The following is a 16,684-nucleotide window of genomic DNA, read 5'->3' as shown; positions in this document are numbered from 1 at the left end:
TGGAAATAAATTGTGAGCAGTTGCTAGGAAGGGCTGTTCTGTTACATTTAAAAGCCTCTTGCCAACTATGGTCTTGAAATGATAGCAAGCTGGCATTTTTATAAGGAATAAGGAATCAAGAGGTAAAGTCTCCATTTATTTACACATAACTCTGATGACTACATGCACATGTCCTCATAATTTACTTGGCAGCAATATGGCATTGGCTTGCCATTGGGTCTCTTTTTCACTGTAGTTTAGGCCTCTGATATTTGCTGTACTTCCCATAGATCATAAGTACTGACAAAGTTTGATATTGCTTAGTTTCAGTGGTGGGATTCAAATAATTTAACAACCGGTTCTCTGCCCTAATGATTTCTTCCAACAACCAATTCACCAAACTGCTCAGAAAGTTAACAACCGGTTCTCCCGAAGTGGTGCGAACTGGCTGAATCCCACCACTGCTTAGTTTTTCAATCATCCAAGCTCAACTCAAAGCTACTAAATACGCAATAAAGTTATTTATTTATATTCAAAGTTTATGGGCTGTTCTAACTGCTACATACAATTCCCTTAATAAAATATTTATTTTTAATCAAATATTTTAATAAAACATTTTAATAAAATGTAAAATATGTTTTCATTTATAAAATTTCTTTTATAAACATAATATTTATACATATTTTTTTTTTAATTTGATTTATATGCAGCCCTTCTCCGGAGACTCAGGGCGGCTTACAATGCGCTAAGCAATAGCCTTCATTCTTTTGTATATTTATACAAAGTCAGCTTATTGCCCCCACAAACTGGGTCCTCAATTTACCTACCTTAGAAAGGATGGAAGGCTGAGTCAACCTTGAGCCTTGGCGAGATTCGAACCTGCAGTAATTGCAGGCAGCTGGTCTTAATAACCAGCTTAATAACAGGGTGCCTTAGACCACTGTACTACCAAGGCTCAATTGATTAATTGTACGACCCAATGAGAAAGTCTAAGACCTTTTCTATATTCATATTTAAACTTTAGTTTGTTTATTGCAATTCTGCCTTGACTGAAATGCAAGGGTTCCAGCACCCAGGACTCCTGCTTCAACAACCATGTGGGGCATGCTGGACTGAAGAATCATGAGTGGATCAAAATGTTCATGCAGTTTCATTCTGAGGTCTCCCCAATCCAATCCAATTCAACTGCTCCATTGTGGTTCTTGATGGCCTGGACACAGTACTGCCTGCAGGTTTAAATACAAGTGCAGACTATTTTCATAGAACCATATCGTTGAAAGGAACTATAGAGGTCATCTAGTTCAAACTTCTTTTCAGTGCATGATTAACATTCCTTTGCCAGCTGACCAACCTCTGTTTGAAGATTTTTAATGAAGAACTCACTACATCATGTGGCAGCTTGTTCCACTGGCTGGCAGTGTATATAATCTAGACCAGGGGTGTCAGACTCATGTTATTATAGCGGCATCACATGACATATTGGGACTCCCCCCCTTTGCTAAACTAGGCGTGGGGGTGGCCAGCGCGTGACACATCCGGCCCACGGGCCGGGAGTTTGACAGCCTGATCTAGACATTCTATTGACCTGTAGTATTTACTTGCTTCCTGATAGTTTTAAGCCATTTTGGCTCTGATTGCGCCTTTTGGAGAACAGAGAATATGTCTATGTCTTCTTCTGTGACCGTCCTTAAGATATTTGAAGCCTGCTTGCTATAATTTTTCTCATTCTCCAGAAAGGATAAATAATCTGTCATTTGGAGAAAAAAAAATTTACTTTTGAGGAAAGAAGAGTAAATGACACAATTTGGAAATTTTTTAATGCATAAACTCATAGCTTCTTACATTAAAAGGAAAGAAAATCTATTTTGCTGTACTTGACTTTGTAACTTCAGTAAATCCTTGTTCATTTGTAATTCAGCAGAAAAGAGAGGAGTAGTCACTGAATCTTTATTTCTCCGCTGATGGAATGTGGCAGGAGAAATCCCTACAGGAAAGAGTTTCAAGGTGCCCCTGCTATAGTTACAAATTGACAGAATTCTAGAGATGATTCACCTTCTGTTTCAAAGACTCTATTGCTAACTCTTTGATTAAGCAAAGACAGATACAGTACTGGGAAAGTCACTTCTTTGTCCCCTTTATTCCAGCAGTCGACTAATCCTCAAAATATTGAGAGCTTAATTGGGAAAAATGTTATTGTTTATCCTGCTACCATTGTAAGCAGAGCGTAAAGAAAATGATGCGAGGAAAAATGGCTTGGATCTTATGGGGAAAAAAATGCCATAGGAATTTTCAGTATTGTCCTTGCCTTTGTCCCTAAAGATTCTCTAGATAAAGTATAAATATATTTTAGAATTGAGTCTCTATTGGTTGGTTGATCGATTGATTAATTATGTGCCATCAAGTTGTGTTCAACATTTAGCAACTATATGGATAGATTTTATCCTTCAAAGCCTTATATGGCTTGGGACCAGGTTATTTGAAGGGCCATCCTTTCTCAGTTGCATCTATCTGACCCCCTGAATGAGAAGGCAGGATATGTTATGGGTCTCCTTTCTTAAGGAGATTCATCTAGTGGGACCAAGAAGAAGGGTCTTTTCTGGTGGCTCTCTCCTTGTGGAACATCATCCCCACAGAGATAAGATTGACCCTCACCTTGACCCTTTGGAAAGAACCTGAAGGCATGGTTTTGCCAGCAGGCCTTGAAGATCCCAGGATGATACAAGTCAATTGCGAGATTGTTGTCACAAAATGAATTGTTCTTAGTTTAACTGCAAAGCCAGCAAATCCACATTTTGAAAGTTTTTTTTTTAAAAGAACAGCTAATTCTCCTCCACTATTACTGAAGATAATATTTCTGTCACTTAATATCTTTATTAATCAGCCAAAGAACAATAGCCTATCGTCTCTCCTGAATGATAAATACCTTTACTTTAACTTTTGTTCATACTTCAATGGTTGTCATCTTATTTGTGTGGATTTAAAATATTCTAGAGAGTATAGAAACTATCAGATTTTATAATGGTTTTCTAATCTTTAAAACTCATGCTTTGTAAGTGGCTTTTTTTTAAGCAGTTACAGTTCGTTTTATTATATGATTCCTTGTGATATGGTGCAAGAAGAAGTCAAAAGTAGGCAAAGTAAAACTGATTTCTGGAGAGACAAAGAAAACAACATAGAAGCTTGAAGTTCACTCGGAAACAATTCTGCTTGTGCAAATAACATTAAACTATAGCTTAATATTATGCATCAAATTTTTTCATCTAGGTAAAGAGACTCATGTTCATACAAACTGAACTCTTTCAGATGCAACTTAATGAATTTAACTTCTTATTTCATGTTTGTCTTTTTCATTTTTCCATTGTCTAACCTGACTTTTAAAGGCCAAATCATGACCTAAATACAACTGAGATTTTGAGTTATTTTAAAAACATACATATATTTGTCCTTGTCATTTTTTTCTTCCCAAAGCCTCCTTTAGGTTGTTCCTTTTTATATTCAGTTTGGCTGTTCAGCTGGGATATGAGAACGAATGGTTTCATGATTTGACTTCTACTATGCCTGCTGAGCAGGGGGGGAAAAAAAAACCTTGAAAGCACCTCTTCTCTCAGAGTTATCTTGGAAACAAATATACTGCTGCAGAAATTTTAAACCTTAGTAGCAAAGTTTTAGTTGTAAAAATGCAGATCATGAAGATGAAGGCACTCAAACATTGTGAGACTCAATTGTGGGTGAGATCAACCATGTAGGAAATAGAGATAATGTGAATTCTCTAGCTATTCCTTTCCTTGTATCAATTTTGATCACAACTTAGAAAAACTATAAGAGGGCCAAAAAAATGACTTGTCTGCAAGTTTCTTGATCTATGGGGAGTTATATGTTTATTTAAACGTGAAAAACAGAAAATCTTAGAGGATATAATGATGTGATAGAAATTGGCTCGCTCCATATACTGAACATTTGTTTAACAAAATGAAAACAAACCTATAGAGTTTCAGCATTGAACCTTTGTCACTATGTACATCAATTTATATCTGATAAAATGAATAGAATAATAGTTTGAAGAGGCCATTTTAGACAAACTGAGTCTAGTCCCCTTACTTAGTATAGGAATCTATATATCTGAGTTGCAGCCTGTGCTTGAAAATATCCAACAAAGGAAGAGCCCAAGAGCTCCTTACATAATTGGTTCAAGGTCAAAAAGCTCTTACAATTAGGAATTTAATTTTTGTTATGTTCCTTTGGAATGTCCTTCCCTGTAATGTTATTAATAAAATTGTTTTAATGTTTAACATTAAAAACAGAGTTAAATTGGAAGACCATTATATCTGGAAAGACAGAATAGGCCATAGTCTTTATCTGATCGCTTCTGATGACATCAGGGTCAGTGGGTGCAACCTCCCACTGGTTTTACTACCGGTTCTATAGAACCGGTCCAAACCGGGGGCAACCCACCACTGGACTGGTCCCTGAAGTTACAGCCATTGCAGTGCCCTGATGGTCATGTAATCAAAATTTAGGTGCTTGGCAGTTGCCCATGCTTATGACCTCAGGGGCATTTCAACTGCCCCCACCTACATATCTTCCTCCCCATTTATGTACTTTTGGTTGCTCAGCCCAGCTTCATTCCTTAGTGACTGGGTTGGGACTGAAGTAGAGGCCTTGGGCTTTTCTCATCCAAGAAGTTTCTTCAACTCTGACTGGATGGTGGAGAATGGACATCCAGTCAGAGCTGAAGAACTTCTTGGATGAGAAGCGAAATGTCTTCAAAAAAAACCCAGAAAGTCTAATTGCCTTTTAGAAAAAACATGTTTGGGACAATCATGACCTGGATGACTGAGAATCTCCATAGATATTCTGCAAATAGTGTGCTCACATTCAGGATGCTTCTGAAGACCTTTGGAAAGCTTTTGAGGTTTTCTGAAGGATCATGAAAATGAGATATCTGCCAATTTCCAAACAATTTGCCTGTTCTCACACCATTTTTTCCTGGTCGTCTTGAGCTTGTGCCACACTGCAGCATTCCCCAACTTACACCGCAACATCTCCCGCCCCCTACACTTTTACCTGGGACTCCCTCCACTTCCAGTTTAACAATCCATGCATCTGGAATTACAACAGAAATGGGGAATGCCAGGATTCCTGTTGCTAAGCAATACTATCACATCATGTTACACTTTATAGTCACATGATGTAATGTTAATGATGGAAATTCTGGCTCCATTTGTAGTCGTAAATCGAGGACTATCTGTATTCTATAAACCATGGGGGACAGGGCAAAAATTAAATTTAATGTGGTTTAAATCTAATTATGGTTACATTAATGAAACAATTACTTTGATCACACCTCATGTATTTAATAATTTTCTCTTCTGTCACATTAAAAATGACAGTTCAGTGGCAACTTGGAAACGGTTAAATTGATAAATGGTGAGTCTCAATTCGACTGCAACCTGTTCCCCTTGACAAAGCAGTTTTCATACATCCCCTTCTTTGCTTCCGGGTTGGTTGAGTTCTTCAATTGTCAGGACCAACAGCTTAAGACATTGTGCTGCCTGAGGTGAAGGGGGAAATGTCCCCTTTTATTCTTCAGCAGTGGTGAAGAGACAGCGTACTTGATCAAGTCTGAAGTTGCAGGTCAACTGAGAGTGCAGGTCAAACTATATAGCATGCAGCCTCCTCCACGGAATCCTTCTCCTACACAGCTGCTAGTCTGACTCCATGCAAAGGCCTGGTCAACCATGTTAATTGCTCTCTGGAAACCAAAAGGAGCTAGAAATGCTAGACGGGCTTAGATTTCCAGCACTTTGACTAACTCAATTACCTTATTGCATGTTTCCTGGTTTTAATCCTCATTCACTGTCTCCTTATAATTATGTTAAATCGATGCACATAGTCAGCCTTCAGAGACTTCTTGGCAAGTCAACCTGTGCTGGATATACTGAAGTGCTCTTGATACTGCAGTAAAGGTGATGACTGCTTTTTCTAAGCATGAATAAAACTGGATTCAGATGAGCATTTTTCATAGTAATGCTGTCTCACCTGCAATTCCAGAGTTGCCGTGACACCAAAACAATGAACAGTGAAGATTATTCCCTATCTGTTTCGTGGGTGAAATAGGATTTTGACTGAATAGAAGAGCATTAGACCCCTCCTCAATTATTGGTGGAGTTCCTATTTACATATTCCACCCCGAGATGCTTATTAGCTGTAGTTATATTATATGCAAGTGATGCCAATTTTTTTAAAGAAAGGAATGTTATATAGCTGATGCTATCATCAAACCACCTTTATGCCAAACAGTATAAAACTCATTTTTATTAACCTTTGTGTTGTATAATTTTAACGTTTCATTTCAAGAAAACTAATTAATGTAAGATAAACTACTTGCTGTGGACAATACTGGATACATTAGAGATCTCACTGTGATGAACTGAATAAAAATGATGTTGAAATAACGATTTAAATCTCAAAAACGATGATGTATTTATTTTAATGACAAGGATAAGGATTTAAATCTACATAATGAACAGTCCTGGGGATTTAATGTAAAAATATATAACTATGAGTGTTTGTGTAATGTGCAAAAGTATATGTCTTTGTTATTTTATATGTTAATGTAAGTTCCCTTTCCCTTCCGAAGTTATTTTCCCCAAAAAATCACAGCTTAGAGAATTGTAAAGCTGATGTCCATCTCTGCATCTAATACTTGTTTGTTTTTGTTGGCATTTTATAGATTTATGTTACAGAGGGCTTCTGAAATCCATATTTTCACAAGTACTTAGAAATAAGAAAATTGACAGTCTCCCTTAGTGTTTTCAAGTAATTACTTCTGTGCTGGTTTGGAAGACATTCAGAGACACCCTTCAGCGGAGTAATAATTGTTTAGAGCTTACGAATACATTCTTTTTAGCAAAAGGAGCCAATTTTCTGTCTCTTCCTAATTTTTTAATGCTTTAGGAAGGTTGTAAATGCTAACATCAGGATCTGGAATTAGGGGCTTTGAACAAAGACTTTGGACATTTATTTCATCTGCAGTACTGTTTCATGCTTTGCTTTATGGCTTATGAATTCTCTTTTCTTCTTAGAGTGTTTATATTTTGCTATTGTATTGAGAATGCTCCATTTACCCAAAATATAATTATCCTGATGATACCAATATTCTTCAGTATAAAGCTCAGTATTTGTATTGCAAAAAGCTTTCCTCCGCCCCGAAAACTGTCCTATTCATGCTGTTATTCAGACATCTGAATGCATCATAACACATCTTCATTGCTGAAGGGCAATGTTTTTGTGACTTTTTTTTTTCTAAGGGAATGTTTTCCTTGTGCTGCAGTTCAGATTCATCCACTTGGGCACTCATTCAATTCTATTCCTCAACTTGCTATCATTTCCTCATTTAGACATCAATTTTGAATCCCTCACCTGGGTTTCAAAAGCTTCCACTTAAAATCCAGAACTTCTTGGCTCTTCTCACTTCCCAGAAATCACTAGCAGCTGTTCCCTGCAAGATCTGACAGATTGGGCCCATAGAGCTGGGAAAAGGTGGTCCTGTAAATTCTCAGGAGCAAAGTTGTGAAGACCATTATAAATTAATCCCAGCATCTTTAATTTATGAGTAAGAGAATGCAGGGGCCACATTTTTGCCACTGTTGTTTCCCAGGAGTCAAAATATACAACGTATGAAAGCAGCAGCATCCTGGGCCAGTTGTAGTTTCTGAATATTCTTCAAAGGCAGTTTCCACATGAAGCACGTTGCAATAATACAGTAAGGCGGTGATGAGGTAACGTATCACTGTAGTTGGCTCCTTTGCACCTGATTGGGTCAGAATTGGTGCAGCAACCAAAACCAGACAAAGCTTAGTTATGGCTTCTACCTGCCTTTTAAAAGAAGCTGAGTCCAAGAGGAGTCGTGGGCCATGAACCTGCTTGTTCAAGGGTGGCAGATAACACTGCCATTGACAGATAATCCCAGTATCTAAACAGTAATTCTGTTAGTATTAGGCTTCAGCTTTAATCTGTTCTCTTTCATTTAGATCCTTATAGCTTGCAAGCAGCTGGATTTGTCATCAGTAGCATCTTCCCAAAGGCCAGGGATGGCAATATAAAACTAAGTGCAGTATTGATGATTAACGTACCTCAAACTGTCAGATCACTTCACCCAGTCACATTAGCTATTAAGAAGCAGGGGACAGAGGGGTTCCTCTGTAACGCTCCACATGTCAGAGTCACTGGACTGACCTCTTTTTCCCACTCCTACAGCATCAATATGTAGGGAACAATTGCGCATTGACTCAGTAAATGATATCACTTTGAAACTAAAAACAGTTTTTGTTCTCTTAAGTAAATACTAAAGGATACATAGAGTACTTGGGTTCATGAATTGCCTGAAGAAACTTACATAAATATATATAAAATACACATAGCACCTTTAGAACAGAAGAAGAGAATGTGAATGGGGAAGATCTTGTTCCAGAGCACTGGAAAATGGTTATCATGTACATATATCATACTAAGCTGAATTGTGATATATACTGCTTATAACATACAATATTTTAAGCCAGTATGGTGCATCAAAAGAAGGCAACAAAAACAGTCTGACAGATTTACAGGTCAATTCTACTTACATGTAGTAGGAAGTAAGTCTCAATAGTTATCTCTCTGGCTCTTATTTCGAAAGAGCATCAGCAATTGAGTCTCTGCTTCTTTGGAGACATCTGTCATCACAGTTTTTTGGAGCCAAAAGTGTATTTAGGATTAGACTGCAAGTGGCAGAATAAGTAAAAAAAGCTTGGAAATAAATTGATTTCATTAGATTTTAAGGCTGCAGTCCTATGGTACCTGTGTGATCTAGAGATCAAAAGATCCATCAGAGCATTTCCTCCAGAGCCCGGAGAGTCAGCTCAGAATTTCAGAGACAGGGAAAGGAGTCACACTTGAGATAAATGTATTTTAATATTAGCGTGTAAAGCAGTAGTGGGTTCCACTTACCTTCGCTACTGGTTCAGAACTGGGAGTGTGTGCGTGTGTGCGCTCGCTTTGCTTGTGCATGGTGCTTCTGCACATGCGCAGAACCTTCTGTGTATGCGCAGAGCATCTGTGATAATGTCCTGGCCGTTGGGCGGAGCCTCCTGCTGCCACCACTACCAGTTCGCCCAAACTGGGGCGAACCGGTAGAAACCCACCACTGATGTAAGCTATACAACTCTTGGATGTGGTATAGATTTCTTTCCTCTACATTCAATGGAAGGGAATTTAGGCTTGTATGTAAGGGAAAGTTGTGCTAGAATTGGATACCTCAAACAGGAAAGATCCACAGCCTTGGAATCATTTCTGTAAATCCTCAAACTTTTTAGATTCATTAGTGATAGAAAGCAAAAGAATAGTGTAAGAAACCCATCCCATTCCCATAGGATTTTCAAGGGTTTCACAAAAATACAAGGATTTAAGAATTCGCAATTCAATACAATCCAAATGCATCAGACAGGCCAGGACATTAAAAAAGAAAATCCAGGAAAAACCATCCAGAAAAGACTGGGGTGCCAATTGGAAGAGTTTCATCTTTCACTTCTTTTGGAAGGTTGTTAAAATTAAGCATAATCCCATTTCCAGTGGAAGGCATTTCCAGAGGGATAACACTACTATAGAGAAGCAGGATCTCTGTGTCTTGGCTCATCGTATTTTCCCAAAGCAAGGGAATCACCAGCTGCTTTTCCTGCCAAAATCAACCCTTTGGCATCCTATAAAAGAGCACCAACCAAACTAGCTATGGAGTCACTGTAAAATAGTGCACCCCTCCCATTTCCCAAGGTTTGCTCAGAAGGATACCATGATCAATGGGATTAAAAGCTGCCTAAAAAAGACCATCCAGATTCTAAGATCATCCACTGGTATAACTAAAGGGGGTCTCCACAATAGAACAAGGGATGAATCCTGATCGCAAAATTACACAGAATTCCATTCTTTAAGGTAGGAGGTTCTTCACCATCTTCTCAACAATCTTCACTAAAAAGGAGAAGATTGGAGACTGTGCAACAGTTATCCAATATCTCTGGATACAGTGAGGATACCTTAAAATGGGGAGCTTACCACTTCCTCCTGCCTACCTGCCTTTACAAATGTGATTGTTTATGAGAAATCTGAAACGTGTGCAATGTAGCAATTGTAGCAAGTGGTACTGTCCTAAATTTCTTCAATGGGACTTAAGTAGGTGAACACAGAATGCTACCTTGATTATTAGGCAGATCTCTTACAGATATACACACAAATATACTGTGCAAGTTGAAAAATGAAGAAGGTGGGAGGGACCGCAGTTGCTCTTGCAGAATTAAAAATATTTGTCAAGGTAGAGTGGATAGTTGAGTGAATTAGATATGTCTATGATTGTCTATGCATATGTACAGTGTTTGAACGTCCAGGTAGATGCATCTCGGTGCTTTGTTTGGAAGTAAACTGAGTGTAATTTATATGGAGATTGCACTGGAGCTGAGAAAGAGGGAGGTCTATCTCTAAACACAAATGATCAGCAGATGAGTTCTGCGATCAGATTATCAAATAAATGGATATTTACTTTGTCATGCAACATTCAGAGAAAGGTGATTCAGAACATGTTACTCAAGAAGGACAGGATTAAACTAATTCAGTTCTCCAGAATCAGTATTCTAAAACCTAACTCCTGGAATTAGAACTCATTAAAGAAAATCTGTATGAGTTTTGCTTCCTTGATTGTATGCTGCAGTTAAGAGTTTTGTCTATACCCCCCACTTCCTTCTTCAAAGAAGCAGCTAGAATTTGTGTGATGCTGGATCAGAAAAATGGCCATTGTAGCTCTTGCAGTCTTAATGTAAAGCAAAACAGCTACTTGTCTCATGGAAGTTTGCTAATATTACTACTGGTAGTACAATGTAACTTTTGTTTCTAATTATTAGATAACCTGTTCAAACCAAAGGAACGGTACATTTCAGAAAAGGAGATGCATATGCGATCAAAAAGGTAGGAGCATCCTAAACGGCATAGAGGTTTTTGCATCATGAACTTGATTATTTTCCCTTCATCTTCTCCTTTCCTCATAAGCAATCATGAATCATCAGGTTTGGTCTGGTTTACTTTATAGCTTGATGCAAATTAAATCCATCATTTTATCATATGGCATATTGAACATAATCATGGGACAGTGCAATAAACGATATTAATTTCTTGGGATACAGTTTGTATTTTCTTAGTTTCATTTGAATGTGTATCACATCTATGTTATTTTGCCTTTTGTTGGGCAGCTGATGGGGATCAGAATGTTCTTGGCTGTGTTCTTAGACTGCCTGGGAGATCATCTTAGCCACTGGCTGAGATGATTCCTTTAGGTATCTTCTATCAAAGTGCAAACAGCAGCTAGCATACCTAGAGCAAAAATACAATTTGATAATAGCCAATATCTAAATACTTTCATGGGCAGGTGTGTGTTTCTGGCAGATCTACATTTTGTATTTCAAGGTGGGCAGAAAGGAGAGATGGGTACAAGAGATTCTTCTCAGATAAGACATCCATGAGAATTATCTTTTACAAAAAATAAGATGAGAAGTGCTGGATCCTTTATATATCATTATTATATATTATATATATTTGGTTCTCCCCAAAAGTCATTAAAAAGGCACAATCCACAGTCAGTATTACATTCTGAAAATGTTGACATATTTAGAATAGATACCATAACATAAACCATAGTAGAGGACATTATGGTTATAGTAGAACAACATAAGTAACTGAAATGATAGAAGGTAATATTTTTAAAACATGTAGATTTACTTATTTGCCTTATTGTTCTGAACAGTTTTTACCTGCCATGCTGTCTTAACATGTGGCATATTAGATATATTAAAAAACAATTAGAGCATATTTTGAAATGCATCGTATCAAAAGCCAATTGAGAGCTGCATTCTAGAATAATTAAAGATAATTACACTATGTTTAATTGTTGCAGAATTTATAACAATCTTCCTGAAGTGAAGAAGAAACAAGAAGAGAAACAGAAACGGATAATCATACAGAGCAATAGAAAGCGGGTTGAAATATTCAAAAAGGTAAAAGATTTCCATTCAATTGTTACAATACAACCCCTCCCCCCAACTTATTATACAGCAAAACAGGAAGCTGAATCCTCAACATTCTCATTCTATTTTTTTCTTATAGCTGACCTACAGCTTTAGCATAATAAAGCAGAAATTTCATATCCTCCATTCCTCCATTTGTGCTTTGAACATGAATGGGGAATGTAAATGAGATGATGAAATTATACTGACATTTTGCCTATAAGTGTGAAATCTTATTGCCCAGAAGGAGCATGCTCAAATTTAATAATGGGCTCAAAAACTATATGCAACAGAATTGTGTTAGATCCTCCATTGTGAGATTTGTAGAGATGGACAATTAGCCAGCTTTATAAAATTCATTTCTGAGGAAGTACTGAACAAAATAAATCTGTGTATCTCTAAAGAAAGTAAGCTCTTATCACAGTGAAGAAAAAATGTTTGTAATAAGAATACATGGTTTCTATTGTTATAAATATTATCTATTACACTGTAATTATATTATGCATCATTATTTAAACATTGTACATGTAAATTGCTTATATTATGATTCTAAGATATTCATCCTTTGTCCTTAAAATGTTTAATGTTACAGCTTTTATATTTGCCTTTATGTTTGTTTTCCTTCAGCAATTATTGGACCAACTTCTTCAAAGAAATACAGAATGAATAAAAGATTCCTGGATACAACACATCATTCTTCTTGGAACTCCAAGGCCTTTGAAAATTAAAAAGCCATATAAATCTAGAATGACCTTTAATCACAAAGCAACCTTATTTGTTTATAGACAAAGAAAATAGCTTGTGTGTTTTTTTAAAAAAAAATAAGTAATTCTGGAAAGTTACTGGATTAGATTCCAGTGAGACAGCTTTAAAATGGTTTTATGCAATTGTTAAGGTAAACATATTATTTATTTTCTGTCTTTTAAACCACAAAGACAACTTTTAAATTATGACTGCAGGATATTTAAGCTTAACATTAATATATGTATTCCATTTATACACTGCATCAAGTTTATAACTTTTAAATAAAAAGGGAAATGAATATTATTATGGTTAGAAACAAACCTATAATAGCAAGGATGACTATTTATTTGAACTTCAAATTTAAATTAATGGCTAATATAACAGGCAAATATTTTAATTTACAAAGAACTGTATTTCTGTTTCATATAATGAATAGGATACCAGTTTAAAATAATATTTAATATCTAGTTATTATAATCAAACATGTTATTTACTAAGCCATGTAATTTTGCCTTGTTCTATATTTATTCGAAGCGATATATTTAAAAACTTGGTTATTTTGATCAGTCAGCATGAAAGGTTATACAATTCAAAACAACAAATGTATGCTCCACAAATGTTTCAAATTTTTATTTGTATATTTTGTGATAAAGAAAGCTAAACTTCATTCAAATAAATAAAGCAGACCAAGCTCTATTAATTTTATTAATCTCAAAACTATTATTAAAATGCAAAATAACATTCATATATTTGTATCAGTATAATATCAGTTCTGAAGTCAGAACTGAAGAAGCTTCTTGGATGAGAAGCGAAATGTCTTCAAAGAAAAACCAGAAACTCCAGTTGCCTATTGAAAAAGCACTTTTGGGACAACATCCTTAATAGCTTACACTTTCGAACAATGTTAGATAACCCACACATAATAGGTTTTTCAGATTTAAGGATATGCCCCATACCTGATTGCTACTAAAAAAAGGAAGGAAGGAAGGAAGGAAGGAAGGAAGGAAGGAAGGAAGGAAGGAAGGAAGGAAGGAAGGAAGGAAGGAAAACCTTTGCTACCCAAATGGACAAACAACTGATCCTCACCCATCCCCACATGCTTTCTGGTGGTGGGTAAAGGAAAGTTATTGATGTTGATATTAGTAATTGCTTAGTTGTCTAAGGCAACATCTGCAAGAAAACCACTGAACTTATAGAGCACTTCACAAGGACTTCACAGTTCAACCCTGCACTACATATATTATCTTCTATTGATATCAGTCAAAGGAACAAGCCAGCCAATTGCCTCAAAGAATCTGACCAACTAGCACTAGTAAGTAAGTAAGTAAGTAAGTAAGTAAGTAAGTAAGTAAGTAAGTAATTAAGTAAAGTAAGTAAGTATATTGTTGAAGGACAGGCAAATTAATAAAAGAGTTAACTTTTTATTGATCTTTTTAATGACCTTCTCATTCCTGACACAGCTGATTGTGATTTAGTTTCCGACAGTTAAAATTGTTCAAACAAATAGTTTAGTTTAATTTTAAACAAAACTTGAATTGTTTGGGATTAAAACAAATTAAGATCTTCCCCTCACCTCAGTGTGTTTGTTCAGCGTGCTCTATCCCGCTCTTCTACTGATCCAGTTAAATATATAATGCCTACAGAATTGGTTCACACAGACTTGTGGGGTCGACTCTACATTGATGAGACTGTGTTTGTAAAAAGACAAAGACATATGACGTTTTATACACACCGATGCAGAAACCTGAATAAAAATGTCTGGCTTAAAAATTAATAGATTGCCAGAGTTGATGTAGAAATGCTGGGCTCAACCTCATCAGAAAGCTGATCTCAATGACTTCAATTGGGCTAAATAATTTACCACCATAGGGATCAATACAGTGACTGCAATGTTTATATTAAAAAAAATTGTGTCTGATCCTTTAAAAAATAATATCTAGTAATTTTGTTTAGTGGACTGTTACTATAATCTCTTTCCTCTGTGTAGAATGTTTTTATGCTGCTTATAGCCTGACCATTGACCTGAATCTTTCTAAACAATCATGCTACATTTATTCTACTGATACCAGAAATGGCATAACATTTGGAAGACAGTTTTGAATTTGTTCAAAACTGCTTTTTGGCATTTAAAATGTATTCATCTCATTTCTTTTGTATTCATAGATACACATTCACTAATTTTCCAAGAATGAAGATAAAATATATAGCAAATCTCAAAAAAAGCATCAAATACAGTTGTTAGCAAATAGCAAATAGGATGCCTGAGGCAAATCATTGGCAGGAAACAACAGTAATTATACACACACACATGTATACACACTGTTGTGTATATGACAATCTTTGGAAAAAATCTGGATGTTTAAGAAGTCATTGAATACTTCTGCATTTTTTATTTTTTTGAAATTAATATTTGTTTTGGGAAAACAAAGGTTAGGCAGTAAGTACTTAAATATTGTTTCAGCTGCAATTCCAGCATACCTGCTCACATGATATTATTTCAAAGTTCCAAGTTTCATAACCTTAGTACGATATTGTGGTACAAATAACATTTTTCAAAGATCAACAAAGAATGTAAATTGTAATTGCATTCTTATTCAGTGTGAGATGAGAAACTGATTTGTAATTGCAACTATTGCAATATTGTATTGTATTTTTATAGTGTTTCCTTTATAGATATTATATGTATAGAACTGCTTGTTTATAAAAATGTTTATACATAACAGTTGAAGAAATGACCCATATGATTTAAAAATAGTGTATGTTCTTATTACAATACTTTATTTAGCTTTTGATTCAATGATTTGAATAATATCCAAGATTTTATTTTAATATCCAAGATTTTCCTAGAATTATTTGGAGGCCCTTGATTAGAAGCAGGCTCCCAAACAAATTGTAATTCAGAATCTGAATTTTACATTAAATGTCTTGGACATCAACAAAGGGCGATGGCACTATTTTTTTTTCCTATTTGTTGTAACTGGATTGTTACAAACAACTAACTCTAGAAAGGCATACATAACCCTTAGCAGTAAGTGGAAGTTGAGGCTTAAGAATACTGCTGTCCATAAACTGGTAAATTAGATATCTATTTGTGTTTTATTTTTCTCCTCCTCTGACTTTTTATGTTGCTTCCACAGATGACAGTCTATTGCTAATATTATTGACTTGGTCTCTCTCCCATTATATTTCTCATTTAAAATGGGTCTCTTGGCACTCACTGATTTCTAGCTGCACCTGACTACATTTTGAAAAACATGCTTTCAATTTTCTAAAATAAGACATACAGGAAAGCTTCAGTTCCCAGAATCATCTTTTTTGCCATAATTCTAGGCCCCAGCTGGACCCCTTAAGCTTTCATAGAAAAATTAAAATAATTGACAACCAATGGTTTAGTCTGGAAATGTGACCTTCTACCCCAGAAATAAAAGAAGCAAATGGGAATAATGGGGACCATACTTGTAGAAGGGGGGAAAAGTGTATGAAGGATGATAGGTAACATTAATGTTTTATAACTTGTTTTCCTTGTTTCCATGGCAGTCCTAAATATCTGGCTAGAATTGGGGACAATCAACTGCTAATGCATGTGTGGCAGTGGTGGGTTGCCCCCGGTTCACACCGGTTCTATAGAACTGGTAGTAAAACCGGCGGGAGGCTCCGCCCACCGACCCCGTCATCATCAAAACGCTTCTGCGTTTGCACAGAAGAGTGTGTGCGCGCGCAGCCCCACTGCAAACTGGTAGTAAAGGTAAGTAGAACCCACCCCTGATGTGTGGACTCTGAAATATTATATAAGACTCACAACCTATACAAAACCAAAAAATATTCTCTCTTGCTAACTCCATTACTGATAGTAGTTAATCTCAAAATTCATATCGACATTG

The 16,684-nt window shown here is 36.1% G+C and overlaps 1 protein-coding gene across 1 annotated transcript in view; it reads left to right on the top strand.

Annotated features, from left to right (window-relative positions):
- Positions 1-12,725, top strand: part of CUNH10orf90 (chromosome unknown C10orf90 homolog) — a 168,949-nt gene extending 156,224 nt beyond the window's left edge. The window contains exons 8-10 of the mRNA XM_070946020.1: positions 10,905-10,968; positions 11,951-12,050; positions 12,687-12,725. Of these exons, the coding sequence (XP_070802121.1) occupies positions 10,905-10,968; positions 11,951-12,050; positions 12,687-12,725 (203 nt within the window). The remainder of the gene's footprint in view (positions 1-10,904; positions 10,969-11,950; positions 12,051-12,686) is intronic.
- The last annotated feature ends 3,959 nt before the right edge of the window (positions 12,726-16,684 follow it).

The sequence above is a fragment of the Pituophis catenifer genome, unplaced genomic scaffold (genome assembly GCF_029215685.1).
Source record: "Pituophis catenifer annectens isolate HBS135680 unplaced genomic scaffold, rPitCat1.0.hap2 SCAF_6, whole genome shotgun sequence".
NCBI classification, from domain to species: domain Eukaryota; kingdom Metazoa; phylum Chordata; class Lepidosauria; order Squamata; family Colubridae; genus Pituophis; species Pituophis catenifer.
This window is presented reverse-complemented; position numbering and strand designations above follow the sequence as displayed.